Genomic DNA, 16,291 nt, shown 5'->3' on the forward strand with positions numbered 1-16,291 from the left:
AGCAGGGCACCTCAGAGCACCAGCCTATAGTGGGATCTAAACTTTAATCTTATATACATGATATTTTACTGTAGTATCAGACTTTTTCCATCCCCACAGATTGTCAGAAAGCTGGTCTCATCCCCGGTATTTGCACTCTCCCCCGTACTTGTTTCTCTAGATTCTAAGTAAGAAAGCCTTGCTGAGCCATGTGACTCATAGGGCAGGAGCCTATCTCCTGTTTCTAGGTTTTAGACTAGAGTTAAATCCTGGCTCAGTGTCACAGAGTGGTGGTGCGAGAGGTACAGGTTCCATTTCGGAACACCATGTCAGACGCCATGCAGTCCTTGGGGAATTCCGGCGGCCCGCACGACGCCTGCCTCTTCAGCGCTACAGCACAGTAGTCCACCTGCTCGGCGTCCAGGCCCGACTCCACCCAGCGGAAGCACACGATCCGCTGGAATGAGCGCCGGAAGTTTTCAGACACAAAGCCATAAAGGATGGGGTTGGCGCTGCTGTTGGCGTAGCTGAGGATGACGAAGAGCTGCGTGATCATGGGGTCGGGCGGCCGGCGGAACACGGTGACCAGCTGCACGATGTAGAAGGGCATCCAACAGAGGACGAACACGGCCACGACCAGCAGCACCATGCGTGTGATCTTCTTCTCCGACCGCCGCCGCTGCAGCCACCCCGCCTTCAGCCCCACGGCCCGCATCCGGGCCACCATCAGGCAGTAGCACAGGCAGATGGCCGCCACGGGAAGGAGGAAGCCCAGCAGGAAGGTGTAGACCACGAACGCCTCTGACCAGCCTGCCTCGGGCCACAGGAAGTTGCAGTCCACAGCGCCATCTTGCGCCGGGACGGTGTCGGCAAAGATGATGATCGGCAGGATCACCACCAGCGACAGCCCCCACACGCACACGTTCACCACCTTGGCCACGGTGGGGCGGCGGTACCGGGCCGCCTTGATGGGGTGCACCACCGCCACATACCGGTCAACGCTCAGCACCGTCAGGCAGAAGATGGACGTGAACATGTTGATGCCGTCCACGCTCAGCACCAGGCGGCACATCAGCGAGCCGAAGGGCCAGTGGCGCACGGCTGCCGACGTGGCCAGGAACGGCACACTCAGCATGAAGAGCTCGTCTGCGATGGCCAGGTTGAGGATGTAAATATTGGTGGCTGTTTTCATCTTAGCGTATTTGAGGATGACGTAGATGACCATGGCGTTCCCGGTGAGGCCCACGCAGCAGACCAGGGCGTAGATGGAGGGGATGATTATTTTGCTTGCGTCTGGCTCCTGGTAGTAATCCTCATAGTCAATGCTGGAGTTGTAGGGAAACCCCGTGGGATAGGCGTCGTCCTGACTCCTGTTGAAATCCATTGTGAATGGGTTACTTTTTCCGTCCCTGAGAGGCTAGGTGGTACACGTTTCTTTGCGGTGCAATCGTACCCAACAGTGCTAAAGTCCCATCAGTTTCTTTTATAATCCACTCACAAGTGGGTGTTAGATAAATAAGCCGTACTCCTCGTTCTTGGATATGGGTGGTGGTGGTGCCCTGAGACAGAATTAAACTGTTATTCTGCCTATTCTCTCTGCAGCTGGTACAGGGATTTGGTTAATCTAAACTAAATGAGAGGCCTTGAGCGTCTCCTCTTTCCTTCTCACTCATATTATTTCTCATTCAATAGCCCCTACAGCCTTGAGCGTCACACCCCACCCCCACCCCTCAGCTTCCTCAACCGGAGCACTGAGGCAATTTGCGTCCAGAGGCACCTATACGCTCTCATCTGCAGAATTCTTGGCACGCCGAATGTATAATGTTCCAAATTCATTCAAAAATAAACTTACGCACTGGCCATCTGTTGCAGGTGGTAGTGAGTGGAGGAGCGTTATCAGAACCAGAGAGAAGCTGTTGGCAACTGCTCCGTTACACAGAACAGATGCAGATGGAACATTCCATCTGCTGATTGAAATGGGGTGTTTCCACAATTTAAAGTACAGGACGGGAGTTTTCGTCGAGTTCAGGTCAGGTTGGATGGGTGTCGTTTGCTAGTTGAGCGGAGCCCAGCACTGGGTGTATCAGTGAATTCCTGTGACGTTTCAATGACGGGGTGGCAGAATCTCATGGGTGGTCATTCTGACATCACAAATCCCAGATAAGTATGGGGGGAAATTGCTGGCTTTTGGTCGAGGCTCTTCACCCAGTATATATGTTGCATCCCCGGTTTCTTTCAGCTGAATTCAAGGGAACCTGTTAGAAAGAACACAAAATAAAAGACGATCAGTGAGTTTATGTCTGAGCGGCATCCAGGAACAAAATCTGATAGATCCTGGTTCAAAGCATAGATTCAAGACAGAAAATGATTGATGTTTCCAGTGCATTTTATGACTTGAAAATGAGAAAAGGAGAAACGAAAAGAAAAAGAATGTTTGATATCAAAGCACTGTGATGTCTCTACACCTGGATGTTCAGAGGACGACAGATACAACCAGACCACAGTTCTATTAGGCAAGTCACAATTATTACATAATCGTTAGAATTGTTTAAATTTAGCTGTATGAAAAACCGCTGGATGAAATTAACATAAAAGTAATATTTCCATCATTATTTCCACGTTGCTGTCCACGCTTTTCTCCTGTTTCACTCATTTTTACCCAGCCAGTCTCTGTAGGTAGGCAAGAAAGGTCACCTTCAACCTGGTGTGCCTATTTTTGACTTTTTGCGCAAAACATTGAAAACAAATATTCAGCTCAGATCATTTATATACACTAACATTTTGAACATATACAAATATTGAGAATATGGCCTGTTGTCAGTTAATAATTTGGATATTTCAGTTATAGGCTCTGTATACTTAAGTTATTTTTCATATCTTCCCTGTAGTATTTTTTGTTTACAAATACAAAACATAAATAGAATTTGTATTCATGTTCCAAGTTCAATGCCAAAAACACAATTAAATTATTATTCACAATTATTTACATGTCTATTAATTGTCAACTAAAAGTTCCTGATCGTGACAGCCGTAAATTATATTTCTGCACTCTACTCCCAATGCCAGAAGGACACTGTGGCAGCTTATGAGCAGCCACGCCTGGTGCTCTGTAAAATTTAAAAGTGACACAAAAGGTACGGAGAGGAGAAAATCACATCTGCGTGCTGTGTCGCAAGCGAGACCGAGGTACGAGTCACAGCGTATCTCCAGTCCAATTACAGAGAGATGCAGAGAGACGTCAGGACGAGCTCCGACAGACCGACACCCATTCGCAAGAACTACCAACCCATGGTACACAGACAGAAAATGAACACTGTGCTGTGCAATCCTGTTCTAATGAGGTTCCCCACAAACAAAAATTCTGTAAGGCTATGCTGTTCTCTATCATAATAACGTCAAACAAACTTTTATAGAGGTTTTCTAGGTCACGACACAGTCACAGACACTTAGGACACTTCACCATATAAATTAATTTATAAAACAAAAAATATAAAACAAATGAAAGAAACTCCAAAAACCGTTTGCCTCAATCACTCTTATCTTAACCTCCCTCCAACTTATTCTTCACCTCCCTCCCTTTTTTCATCCCTCCTTCATACACCCTGTCTGAAGAAACAACAAGAAGGGCAGAAAGACAGGAGAAGTCATTAGGGAGTTGACGGATAATTGTGTCCGTGGCTGGACTCCAAACTGCTATTTTCTGTCATTTTCTTTTCTTTTATTTCATTATGGAAAGTGGGTAGAATTGTTGCTCATTAAAAGTCATCAGAAAACATTATTCAGAAAACATCGTGAGGGGAATAAAAAGGCTGGCATCAGCATATAAAATAGATTTATGCTTAATGCATTCACTATCATATTACGGGTACATGGAAAAACAGGAACAAGTCTGTGTTATCGGCACATACATGTAATTTACTTTCTCAGTGGAAACCATAAACTGTATCGTGTGTGTGTGTGTGTGTGTGTGTGTGTGTGTGTGTGTGTGTGTGTGTGTGTGTGTGTGTGTGTGTGTGTGTGTGTGTGTGTGTGTGTGTGTGTGTGTGTGTGTGTGTGTGTGTGTGTGTGTGTGTGTGTGTGTGTGTGTGTGTGTAAAATGATCAATTGATAATCGATCCCTATGTTGGTTAGGTCAAAAGTAAAAAGAAATAGGATACAGCTTATAGTCTAATTTCACAGACATGACACTGTTGTGTGACGAAGTATAAAATAACTTTTTTTAATCCCGCTTCTCGATTATTCAATTTATCAAAAAATTATTGATTGAATAATCTCTAAGAAAATAGTCATTAGTTGCAGCCCTACTCCCAATTATACACTAATATACTGTAAGACCATATTTCAGAGCGATCTACTGTAACTCCTTGGCAGAGTGGAGTACGCAAGTATGTACACAAGCTTGCATACAGAAAGGGTTTGTTTGTTGACATAGGTTGAAGGCCATGTACAGTTTATGTACATTTACATTGAGCGTCAGTGTTTAACTTGGTCCATATACGCAGTGAAATCAGGGTATCCATGAGGTTCCATTTTTACACTTACAGAGTTAAATTAACATTTTACTGTGTAGTGCATAGTGTTTATACAGGTGGTAAAAACACAGGCAAACTTACAGGAATGTAGTCTCCCTCTCAGCTTTCCTACTGTCTGTCTCTCCTACACTGTCTTCCTCTCAACTTTCTTACTGTCTGTCTCTCCTACACTGTCTGTCTCTCAGCTTTCCTACTGTCTGTCTCTCCTACACTGTCTTCCTCTCAACTTTCTTACTGTCTGTCTCTCCTACACTGTCTCCCTCTCAGCTTTCCTACTGTCTGCCTCTACTACACTGTCTGTCTCTCCGCTTTCCTACTGTCTGTCTCCCCTACACTGTCTCCGTCACTGTTTCCCTCAAAGCTTTACTGTCTGACTGTCCTACACTGTCTCCCTTTCAGCTTTCCTAATGTCTGTCTTCTCCCCTATACTGTCTCTTGATAAGCTCTCCTATTGTCTGTTTCTCCTACATGGTCTCAACTGTCTGTCTTAGTAAAGAGCAAATAAAAACGCCAATGAACTGCATACTTTTTTCAACAAAGGTCAGTCCATTTGAGGGTGCATGGGGAAAAAACATCCTTTTAAGCCAATTAACCAAGGCCTAAAATGTGCCAGTAAAGGACGGGTTAGCAGCATCAAGGACAGTCACCACCCCAGTCAACAATCTGTTCATGCCGCTACTGCGGCCACAGCCCGTCAAGAGCTGCTGATGCATCCAAAGCTATACCACCACATTTCTGAACAATTACCACCTGGCTACCATGCAGACTGTAGAACATGAGCTGAGCCCAGCCTGTCACCAGGCTTACCCCATGATACAGGCCTCCACACAGGATTATTTTTCTATATGTGACTTTATGACTGTATACTCTATCACAGTTATATCTGCTGCTTTTTAATGGCCTCATTTTATTGATATTTTCCTTAAACCATGCACCTTATGTACCGTACATATATCTGTTATTACATCTGCTGCGTGTGTGTGTGTGTGTGGGGGTGGGTGGACACTGTCACGCTGGGAGACATTATTAGGAGATAAGATGGAAGAACTGAAGGGAGGAACGGAGAGTGATTACCCACCGCAACCACACATACACACAGTGGCACAACACTAATGATATTGTAGGTAGAACAAGTGAGACAGGTACCATCTACTCACGTTATATAATCGATAGATGCATACATACATACGTACGTACTGTACATACATACATATGGTAGACGGATGGATGGACGGACGGACGGACGGACGGACGGACGGACGGACGGACGGACGGACGGACGGACGGACGGACGGGACGGACTGATCGATAACTACTATTAGGGAAGCTAGTTAGTCTGTTTTTGATAACCCATCACTCTGCTGAACAACCCATACTTTTCCAGATAATAACATTCCAATGTTTCTGATCATGTAACATCCGTAGCCACAATATCCCACATTAACCATGGCATTGTGAATGGTCCCCATATTGCATGAGCCACAGGCGCATGTTTTTTGCCAACAGATCTACACAAAGAATCAGATGGATCCGCTCAGTTGTCACAAGGACACGTTCAACAGACAGTGTTGCTCTGTATCGTTGTTGCCGGGCAGAAACCTTATTTCTCCATATTTAATGTTTTTAATGTTTTTTTTGTAAATGAATGCCCAACTTCATCGTACAAGAGTGTCACACAAGAGCAGCCAAAATAGTAAGCTTGTAGATCGTCTATTTTAGCAGTTTTGAAAGATTTTTTTAATTAAAAGTGAAAGTAGTTGGTCTGTGTACGTTTTATACATATCGAACCAATAAAAAGTATTAACAAGAGCTTGTGACTAAATAATAACTATATTGAATACATCAGAACACCGATTCTTTTTTTCAGTTTCCTGAAAAGCAACGGTTTTGGACATACAATGTTTCCCAATCCGACAGTGACTGTCTATATGTTAACCCTACGGTGGGACTCACTGTGCAGTTTTGTACATTCCGCTCCGGCTCCATCCACTCTGCTTCCAATTACGGCCTTCAGAGTGCGGTTAAGGAGCATAGGTTGCCATTGTTGTGAGCATGGTATGGAATTGCTGGGCACGCGAGAACAGAACATCACCCTGTAGTGTAAGAGAGGAGAGGTTGCAGTCTAGAGAGGATTGTGGCCAAACGTCACTGTCTGGGGTCGCTGCCAAACCCGACCAACCAAACAACGGTGTGGGAATAGAAGACAGCCCCCTCACACGCACGCACGCACGCACGCACGCACACACACACACACACACACACACACACACACACACACACACACACACACACACACACACACACACACACACACACACACACACACACACACACACACACACACACACACACATCTGTTGGGCAGGGTGGGGGGGTGTGGGTGGGTGGGCGGGCGGCAGTGGTGTAAAGTAACTAAGTACATTTACTCAAGTACTGTACTTAAGTACACTTTTGAGGATTTTTTTACTTTACTGGAGTATTTCCAATTTTCAGTACTTTTACTTCTACTCCACTACATCTCAGAGGCAAATGTTTATTTTTACTCCACTACAATTATTTGAAAACTTTAGTTACTTTTCAGATATAAATTATTACTATAAAACATACATTAACCACTTTAGCCCTATTTTATACCTAGGCTATTTGAAAATAGCAGATCTACAAGCTCACTTGTGAGCTTGTAGATCTGCTATTTTCTAACATTTTAGTACTTTTACTTTTGGTACTTTAAGTACATTTTGATACCAATACTTTTGTACTTTTACTCAAGTAAATGTTTAATTCCGAACTTTTACTTGTAATAGAGTACTTCTACATTGCAGTATTGATACTTTTACTTAAGTAAAATATTTGAGTACTTTTTCCACCACTGGCGGGCGGGCGGGCGGGTGAGGGGTCCAGCAATGTGTGTGTTCAATGTATTAGGATTCACCGCAACACTGCCCCATGCGTCATCCCATGATTACAGCAGACTGATTACAGACTGATCTTAAGACAGATAGAGACTTGCTCAGTGTGATAGCACTGAAACTTTTCTCCTTTTCTCCTTTTCCCTCCTCATGCTATGCTCCTCTCATCTTGTCTCTCTCATCTCTCTTGGTCTCGTTAGTTTAGTTCTGTTTCAATTTCATTGTTGTTGTGACAGCCGGTTTGAAAATAACTTCCGTGCTGCCGTGCAGCTATTTAAAATCAAACAATAACATTGCCTTCTGTCATTCTCTTCTCTCCTCTTGTCACGATGTAACTAATTACCATCACACACTGCCTCATCTTTCACTCAGTGTTCTCTCTCTCTCTCTCTCTCTCTCTCTCTCTCTCTCTCTCTCTCTCTCTCTCTCTCTCTCTCTCTCTTCTTCCTCTGTCATTCCTTTCTTTTCCACTGAGCACAGTGGAACCCCTAGCCTGGTAAAGCCCCTCCCTCCGGAGAATCTAATTTCCATTTGATTTCAGGAAGGAGTCTGGCATGAAGGCTTGTCTGGGCGTTTCTAGCGCATTACCCAAAAACCGAGCCTATCAGCGTCGTCGCTCATCGTTCTGTGATTGACAGCGAAAGTTGGCCAATCAGGTGGCGAGTTCGAGTGAGCCCGAATGGAACCGAGTGCAGCCGACAAAAATGGAACGAGCCGCCATTGTTTTCTGTGGGCAGTTCAACTTTTTAAAACGCTCTCAAACTTATTTTTTGAGGCACGAAATTTACTTTTAAGATATCGCTTGGATAGAATTTAGTTGTTTAACTTCACATATGTGGTCAATTAATCATGACAGAGCCTATTTAGAAAAAAAAAATCAGAAAACCGGCAGGGGCGGGCAGTGACACGCATGTATCCGAATAAGGCAACCTATTTTGGGCATGGCCGTCTCAAAAGTCCCGTTGCGTCACATTAGTCTGGAGGTGGTAAAAATGCACTGCGTATTGGCTGAAGGGGAACAACGATCATTGGCTGAAGGGGCTGTCAGTCAACGGTATTACTCCCGCCCAACTCCAGCCCACAGCCAATATTGCAGAATGGGCGATCATGCCAAACTCACTCCTGAAATAAATTACAAATGAGATTTCCGGAGGGAGGGTTTACCAGGCTATGGAACCCCCGCAGTGTGATATAAATCATCTACTCCTCTTTGACAGAGGAGAGCAGCACAATCTCTATCACACACCTGTGACTGTCAGAAGAAAACAGCTTCACCTTCAAGTAGCTCCGCACTGCATTGTTGGTGATAAGCCTCTGTGCACGGCACTAATGTGTTGTAAACGCTTTAGTGCCTTTCTGCCTTAGCTGTCCAGTTGATTTCAACCCTCCTGCCATTGTAAATACGTAACGGTTTCATTCTTATCTACTGTACTGTGCAGTACTACCAGCGTGTGGTGGTCGAGCGAGAATGACATACAGGGCCCTATCTTGCACGCCGCCTTACCCCTCATCCCTTATCCCTAAACCTTTTTGCCATTTGTTTCTATTTTGAAAAACATTTTTAAATAGTTCAAATAGCCGATCTACTAGCTCGTTGAACTATTTTAAAATGTTTTTCAAAATAGCAAAATATGGGTAACAAGTTTAGTGATAAGGGGTAAGGTGGCGCGCAAGATAGGGCCCACAGTATAGAAGCTTTAACTTATCTTAGTGACATTTGGCTTATCTCGCAAACCATCAGAGCAGAAAATAGAATTACAGCCTTAAAATACAAATACAATACATTTTGTTTGGGTGCGAGTTCGGAGATAAGACGATGTACTTCACAAATAAGGCCACCACGGCTTTGCTTCAGGTGCTTTTGTCAAACAAATTGAGGGGAAATTGCATGCAACCAATTGTCATTGGTTGCATGTGCCATCTAAGGGAGTCCCCAACTTTTTTGCACCAAGGACCACTTCCTATTATTAACTCACAATGCATATAGAATGCTACCGTTTTTATACTTGCATAATGAGGAGATTTGATATTGTGTTCTCCGAATCTTTCTTCGTTTATTCTATATTCTATTGATTAACCGGGCCATGCATGATAATTCATATTCTGTAGGCTGCATGCTAAACTCAACCATTTGAAATTCACATCCCCCATTCACCTGAAAGATGCATAAGTGCTGGTATATTAGAAACGGAGACCTTTGTTAATCCTGTGGGGGGAATTCAGTTTCAGCTTGTTACTCAGATGGTCATGATGAGTGCATAGGGGGTGCTGTTAGGGGTTAAGTTTCTTGCTCAGGGACACTTCGACACATAGACCCGGGCCGGGATCTGAACCGCTGACCTTCTGAATACCAGACGGGCTCTCTAACCACTAAGCTACGCCCGCCCTACTGTTGGCCTTGTGCTTGTTTGTGCTGTTTTAGTTTTTTTATGGTTCAGCCATGATGAAATGCATTCCATTCCATCTGTATGCTAAACCTGACCTGACCTGAAACATACTTTCAGGTCAAATCGGGGAAGTGAATTACTAATGGATGATGTTACTGTAGCATGCAACCTACAGCAAACTAATTGGGCTATCATAATGCATGGCATGATGATTAATCATGGAGGAACTTTGTGAATGTGACCAACGCAAAGGCGTGAAAAACCTGTTAATAAAAATGCTGGCATAAAACTGTGTACACACAAGGACTGATATATGCAGATGCATTCTTTTTGTCAGATTTATAATCCACACGTTCGCCTGATTATGGTTTCATACATCTCAATCATTGTGGAACTGCCCTACATTATGCGTGAGTCAAAGTGACCATTATGCACGGCGATGAATATGTATAGGTCACGTACCCGTCTATGAGTAACACACACAGGTACCACAAAGAGGGATGTGATAATAACAATAATAATAGCATCTCCAACATGCCTATTGAAAGGCACAAATGTTGTAATATTCTGTAACAAGAAGTGGTGGAAAAAGTACCTTTTTTTAGCAGATGCAATCTGCTCTACAAAGACATCGTCATCTGCGACATCTATTTCATCCGCGACACCTATTTGTCATTGGCTGTCCTGGCTGTCCTTCACTACTTTAAGCCAATGGGGAGCATTGGGGACACTTCCCTGTTTAAGCCAATGGGGAGACGGCCCGTCGTCCGCAGTACCACCCCTTCCGCCCCCTCCCCTCCCTGAGGAAATCAAGGCTTCTCAGTCCTGATTGCGGACTACAGACTAAATGCTAGCGTGCTTCCTCAGACCTAGTTGGACTATTAAGTTATTATTTGGCCATGTTCACCCTGACTTTAATCTTCGCTATTGTTGGGAAGACCTGTGTGTTGTCTAAGAAGGTTGCCAACACTTATATAAAAAACATAATTAGCGTTTAGAGGCGCACATTCAATGTGCCTCAACAACGGGGGAAATACCAAAACGCTCGCCCCAAAACGCTAGCGTGCTTCCTCAGACCTAGTTGGACTATTAAGTTATTATTTGGCCATGTTCACCCTGACTTTAATCTTCGCTATTGTTGGGAAGACCCGTGTGTTGTCTAAGAAGGTTGCCAACACTTACATAAAAAACATAATTTGCGTTTGGCGGCGCACATTCAATGTGGCTCAACAACGGGGGAAATACCAAAACGCTCGCCCCAAAACACAGTCGCCCCTGGGCAAATCCGGCGGTATTACAGGCAAATCGGCAGTATATAGAATGGGGGGCGAGTGTGTTTTGGGGCGAGTTCTTTTTTATTTTCTCATTTGTTTTCCGAGGCGAACTTGTCCGCCCAGCCCAATACTTTCATTGCCGTAAGCAAGGAAATACTTCGTTTTGTTGTTACTTTTGGGTAAATGTATTTATGTATTTATTAAGTAGCCGTGTAATAAGCGGGATAATGCATGGGGAGGTAGTCATTATTGAAATTTAAAGCCCTTCAGGGCGATTAGGCGAGAAACAAGCAGGTCTATGATAACAATCACACACACACGCTGACAAGCCGCACACACACGGCGCGCACACACACGGCGCGCACACACACACACACACACACACACACACACACACACACACACACACAATACAGCATGCATCTGCTAATAATATGACTGTCAAGTCATATTCATTCTTGTTTTTTTACTTACTGTAAGTAAAAGTATCAATACTGCAATGTAGAAATACTCTGTTACAAGTAAAAGTCCAGAATTCAAAATCTACTTGAGTAAAAGTACAAAAGTACTATGTTGGTATCAAAATGTACTTAAAGTATACCAAAAGTTGAAAGTACTCATTATGCAGAATGTTCCATTTCAAATGTATAAAATGTATTACAAATCTTTAAAAAATAGAAGATCTACAAGCTCGCATTGCGTCGCATCGCAACGCATTGTGAGCCCCTCGTGACCCTTTCACGGGCCAGACTCACAGGTCCAATTCCTGGGGGTTCTCATGGAACACCTCGTCCCCTCCCTGTCTCAGCAGGTTCCTGGACAACGGGAGGGGCCACGGCTCGCCGTACAGGAGGGGAGTAATCTCCGACCTCCACACGCCCCACGCCGGGGCCACCAGCAAAACTGCTAGGCCCTGAAGCCTGACCCTCTCCAGAGTCGGAGGGATCAGCTCCAGAGGCGGGAAAGCATACAGTAGTACGTTCGGCCACTCGTGTGCTAAGGCGTCCACTCCCAAGGAGAGGTCCCTGTTCCCCATCGAGAAAAAGCTAGAACATTTCGCGTTCTCTTTGGAAGCAAACAAGTCGACCTGAGCCCGGCCGAACCTGGCCCAAATCAGGTCCGCTACATGTGGGTCGAGGGACCACTCTCCGTACTGCAGACCTCCCCTGGACAGCAGGTCCGCCCCGCGGTTCAGGAGTCCCGGTACATGAGAGACCTCACGCATGCCAGAAAGCCGGCTATTCTGTCCTGAGACAGACGCGCCATCAGCGTGGTCGAGTTCAGCGAGATCCCTATGAAGGTGGCCTGCTGAGATGGAATCAGGACGCTCTTCTGAGCGTTGATTGTGAACCCCAGGGATGTCAAGTGTGCTATGGCCATCTCCGTGTGCCGTGCCACCTCTTCCCTCGAGCCCGCAGCCAGCAGCCAGTCGTCGATGTACGTCGACAGGCGTAGCCCCTGCTGCCTCAGTGGAGCTTTGGCCGCATCGGTGCACTTCACGAACACTCGGGGGCTCAGTGACATACCAAAAGGGAGCACTGTGTACTCGTACACTCTCCCTTCGTAGCCAAAGCGCAGGAACATTCGGTGCGGAGGGTAGATTGGGACGTGAAAATAGGCATCCTTGAGATCTATGCTCGTCCACCAATCTCCCTGTCGTATCGAGCGTAACAACGCCCCCAGCATTCGGAAGTTGAAGACCTTAAAAAATCTGTTGAGGCCCTTCAGATTCAGAATAGGTCTCCCCCCCTTTCTTTTTCACCAGGAAATACTCTGAGTAGAAACCCAAACGGTTCTGGTCCGGAGATAGTTCCCTGATCGCACCCTTGCTCAGGAGAGACAAAACCTCCTCAGCGTCACGGCCGCACGGCCCGTCGCGCGAGAAAACAACACTTTGTCTGTCATCGGAGGTTTGCTGGAAAATTGCAACCTGTAGCCCTTCTGAACGGTGCGTAACACCCAGGGGTTCGGTTTGCAAGCTTTCCATTGAGTTAGACACTGAGCGAGTGGATTCTTGGGGGTGGAGGGGGCTGCTGACGTCACCATCCCCTTGGAGCGCGCGCCCGTTCCCATAGGAACCGACGACGCCTTCGCTCCGATTAATGGTACCGTTCGTGAGATGTCCGCTAGGAACAGCAGAGGTAGCGTTGATTGGTCCGGTCGTTAGACATGGGGAAGTCACGTGACCCAACACGGAAGCCTTCCGCGATGTCAACATCCGCCCTCCAGCTCTGCCTGTTAGCATTAGCTGGGCTCGTGTGGCGGTGGGGGCTACTGACGTCATCACAACCGCGGAGCACGTGCCCGTTCCCATAGGAACCGGAGACGCCGTCGCTCTGAGTGACGTTGTAGCGGAACCCTTCTGCGATGTCGCCATCCGGAACGGACCTTTCGCCAAGCATGGGGAGTGTACATGGTGTGACACCGGGGCCCTCCGACATGTAAACTTCCGCCCTGTCTCGGTCGCCATTTTGTCTCGGTCTGTCCGTCGCTCTGAGAGTGACGACAGAGCGACCGTCCCCGAAGGAGTCGTTCTGTCGCCCACCAGCAGGGGCGGACGAGGCACAGGACTCAAACGGCTGTAAACACGCCGAACCTCCCCACCCGCCATCTTGGAGGGACTGTGGGAGATTCGAGCGGCCATTTTGAATTTCCCCTGGCCCGCAGTAGCGTTTCTTGGGCGCCTTCTGCCGGACGGGGGAAAGAAATGGCGTGACCCTGGTAGAGTTTTTACGTTTGCAGGAGACACTTGTTTTAAACCCTGAAATCGATACATTTGAGACATTTGATTAATTGTAAAAGGTTGTACTACCTTCAATTGACTCAATTCGTTCATTGTATACTCGGAATGCCGTCCAGGGGGCCAACCCAGCACTGTGGGCTCATAAGACATTGATGATGTCTGACTTCGGGGACCGATCCGCATCGATTTTTTTATGTGAAAGAATGGGCGGTTGTGTAATTGGCAATACTTTTATTCCACACACAGGCTGCACATGTACATATACTGGGACCACAGGACGATAAAACAACTGAACCCTGTTCATTGAATAAAGCGTCTCTTTTAGTCTCTTTGCACCCGAGGAGCCGCCCTTGGCTCTGTCCGTCGGGGCAAGGTGAGCGCCAGTCCTTTTTCCCAACTGCTAGCAAGCTAAAGGCTACGCTAATCGGCTAAGCTAGGCCAGAGGGCTAGTTAGCCTTTGTCTACGCCACGTGTCGGAGAGAGGAGAAAGAATGGAGTCTCCGAGGGAATGCGGCCTGGAGGGCTGTTGCCTTCTCGTCGCGGCGGATGACCCACACCGCGTCTGCATGTCCTGTCTCGGGGTGAACCATGCTTATGTCGCACGCTTTTTCCCAGGCGACGAGGAAGCCTGCAAAGCGTGTGCCTGCTTCACGGTGTTCCACCTGGACCATCGGGTCGCAAAGGCCAGGAACCTCGCAGCCTCCACGAGCAGCGGACACGGCGACGCAGGGGCCATGGGCCCACCACTGCACACCGCCCCAAGGAGCAGCGGTGCTACTAAAGGCCGGCGCAAGGTCGCCTCCGGGGCATTGACCTCGTCGCCGGTCCCCGCCATGGCTGTTGTGACCAGTGGGGTGCAGCTCCACAACAACAGCGGCGCCTCTCCCTCCCCCTCCCCCCCTTCCCTCTTGGGGAAGGGGGGCAAGGGGGGGAAGGGGGGGAGGGGTAAATTGCATCACACAAAACATGACTGCATCCAAATAATGCATGTGCAATTTTTAAAGATAACAAGAAATGCTTATTTGAGAGTATGTTTTTACAATGTGTGACATACTTCATTGTGAAAATAGCCGATCTACAATCACACAACTTTTCAGATAGGAACCCTTTGTGAGCTTGTAGATCGGCTACTTTCACTAGTTTTCGTTCCGAGAAGACACAAAAAATCTTTATTGCTAAATGGTTTGTGAACCAGTGATCTAGAGTAGTTCGGGACACAGAGGCTTGGTTCATCAGGGACGGAAATAATTATAGATGTCAACAGACACTGACAGGGAGGCTGTATATCTAGTTCAATGAGAAGAGAGGCAGCCTGTGAATCTGTATGTCGCTAGTTCGATCCCTGTCCCCGACAATGTATTGAGGTGATCATGATTTGTCATTCTTAGGTTTACGTGTAGTGTTTCTTGAGGATAGGCTTATGCGTTGTTTTACTGAGGTTAGGGTTAGTGAGGGTTTAAAATGCTCATGTTAATTGCATGGTCTTCTTTCTCTCAAGTTTAGTCTTCTATGTTTCTATTTTATTGTGCATATTACTTATCATTGCTTCTTTCTTTTTTCTCTCTGCATTCCCTGGCCCCGTATTATTGCTGCTTGCAGCTATATTTACACTTATAATGGGCGATAGGATAATCAAATGTGATTGTATCTACCAGTGACTTTGGAAATATGATCTTTTCAGCGTAAATTTTTTTTGGACACGGGTATCATTGCCAAGCCAGAATTAAAATTAAAAAAAAACATTTTTTTTGTTAAAACAAAACAGCCTAAATCCTTATTTAATTTCTCCCCTCATCATTACCATACTGTACATCTCAAGGCACATTTACATTTGATTCAAACACCTGCTGGCTTTACCACTTAGACCTTCTATTCTTATATATACTGAATCTCTTCGCAAATAGCCGATCTACAAGCTAACAACACAATGCTTGTACAGTAGATCGCGAATGTTACCCCCAGAATAGGGATGCCATACTGTAGGTATTAAGTAGTTAATGTGATTTTCTCCCCTTCCAAAACATCCACAGGCCTATTCCCTGCACAGTTTCCCCACTCAACAATCACAGTATGAATCTTAGTTTTGTCAAGATTTGAATTAAATTGGTCTCAGCACAGTGGAGAGAGGGAGATTGATTCTCATAATTGGTGTGTGTGTGTGTGTGTGTGTGTGTGTGTGTGTGTGTGTGTGTGTGTGTGTGTGTGTGTGTGTGTGTGTGTGTGTGTGTGTGTGTGTGTGTGTGTGTGTGTGTGTGTGTGTGTGTGTGTGTGTGTGTGTGTGTGTGTGTGTGTGTGTGTGTGTGTGTGTGTGCGTGCGTGCGTGCGTGCGTGCGTGCGTGCGTGCGTGCGTGCGTGCGTGCTCCTATTTGTATGCATGCACAGCATGCTTGTCTGTTTGCGCGTGATGCTCAACTTTGGTTGATCTATAATGACATTGACTTTCAGATAATTCGGTCGTTTTAATTTA

General features: G+C 46.1%; 1 protein-coding gene across 1 annotated transcript; it reads right to left on the minus strand.

The window, feature by feature from the left end:
- Positions 1-259: 259 nt before the first annotated feature.
- On the minus strand, positions 260-1,363 carry sstr1b (somatostatin receptor 1b; the record flags this gene model as incomplete). The annotated part of the gene is made up of 1 exon (XM_080451312.1): positions 260-1,363. The coding sequence occupies one exon, from the start codon at positions 1,361-1,363 to the stop codon at positions 260-262; it is 1,104 nt and encodes a 367-aa protein (XP_080307438.1).
- Between the last annotated feature and the right edge of the window lie 14,928 nt (positions 1,364-16,291).

This window comes from Gymnoscopelus braueri (genome assembly GCF_963280865.1).
Source record: "Gymnoscopelus braueri genome assembly, chromosome: 15".
In the NCBI taxonomy this organism is placed as follows: Eukaryota; Metazoa; Chordata; class Actinopteri; order Myctophiformes; family Myctophidae; genus Gymnoscopelus; species Gymnoscopelus braueri.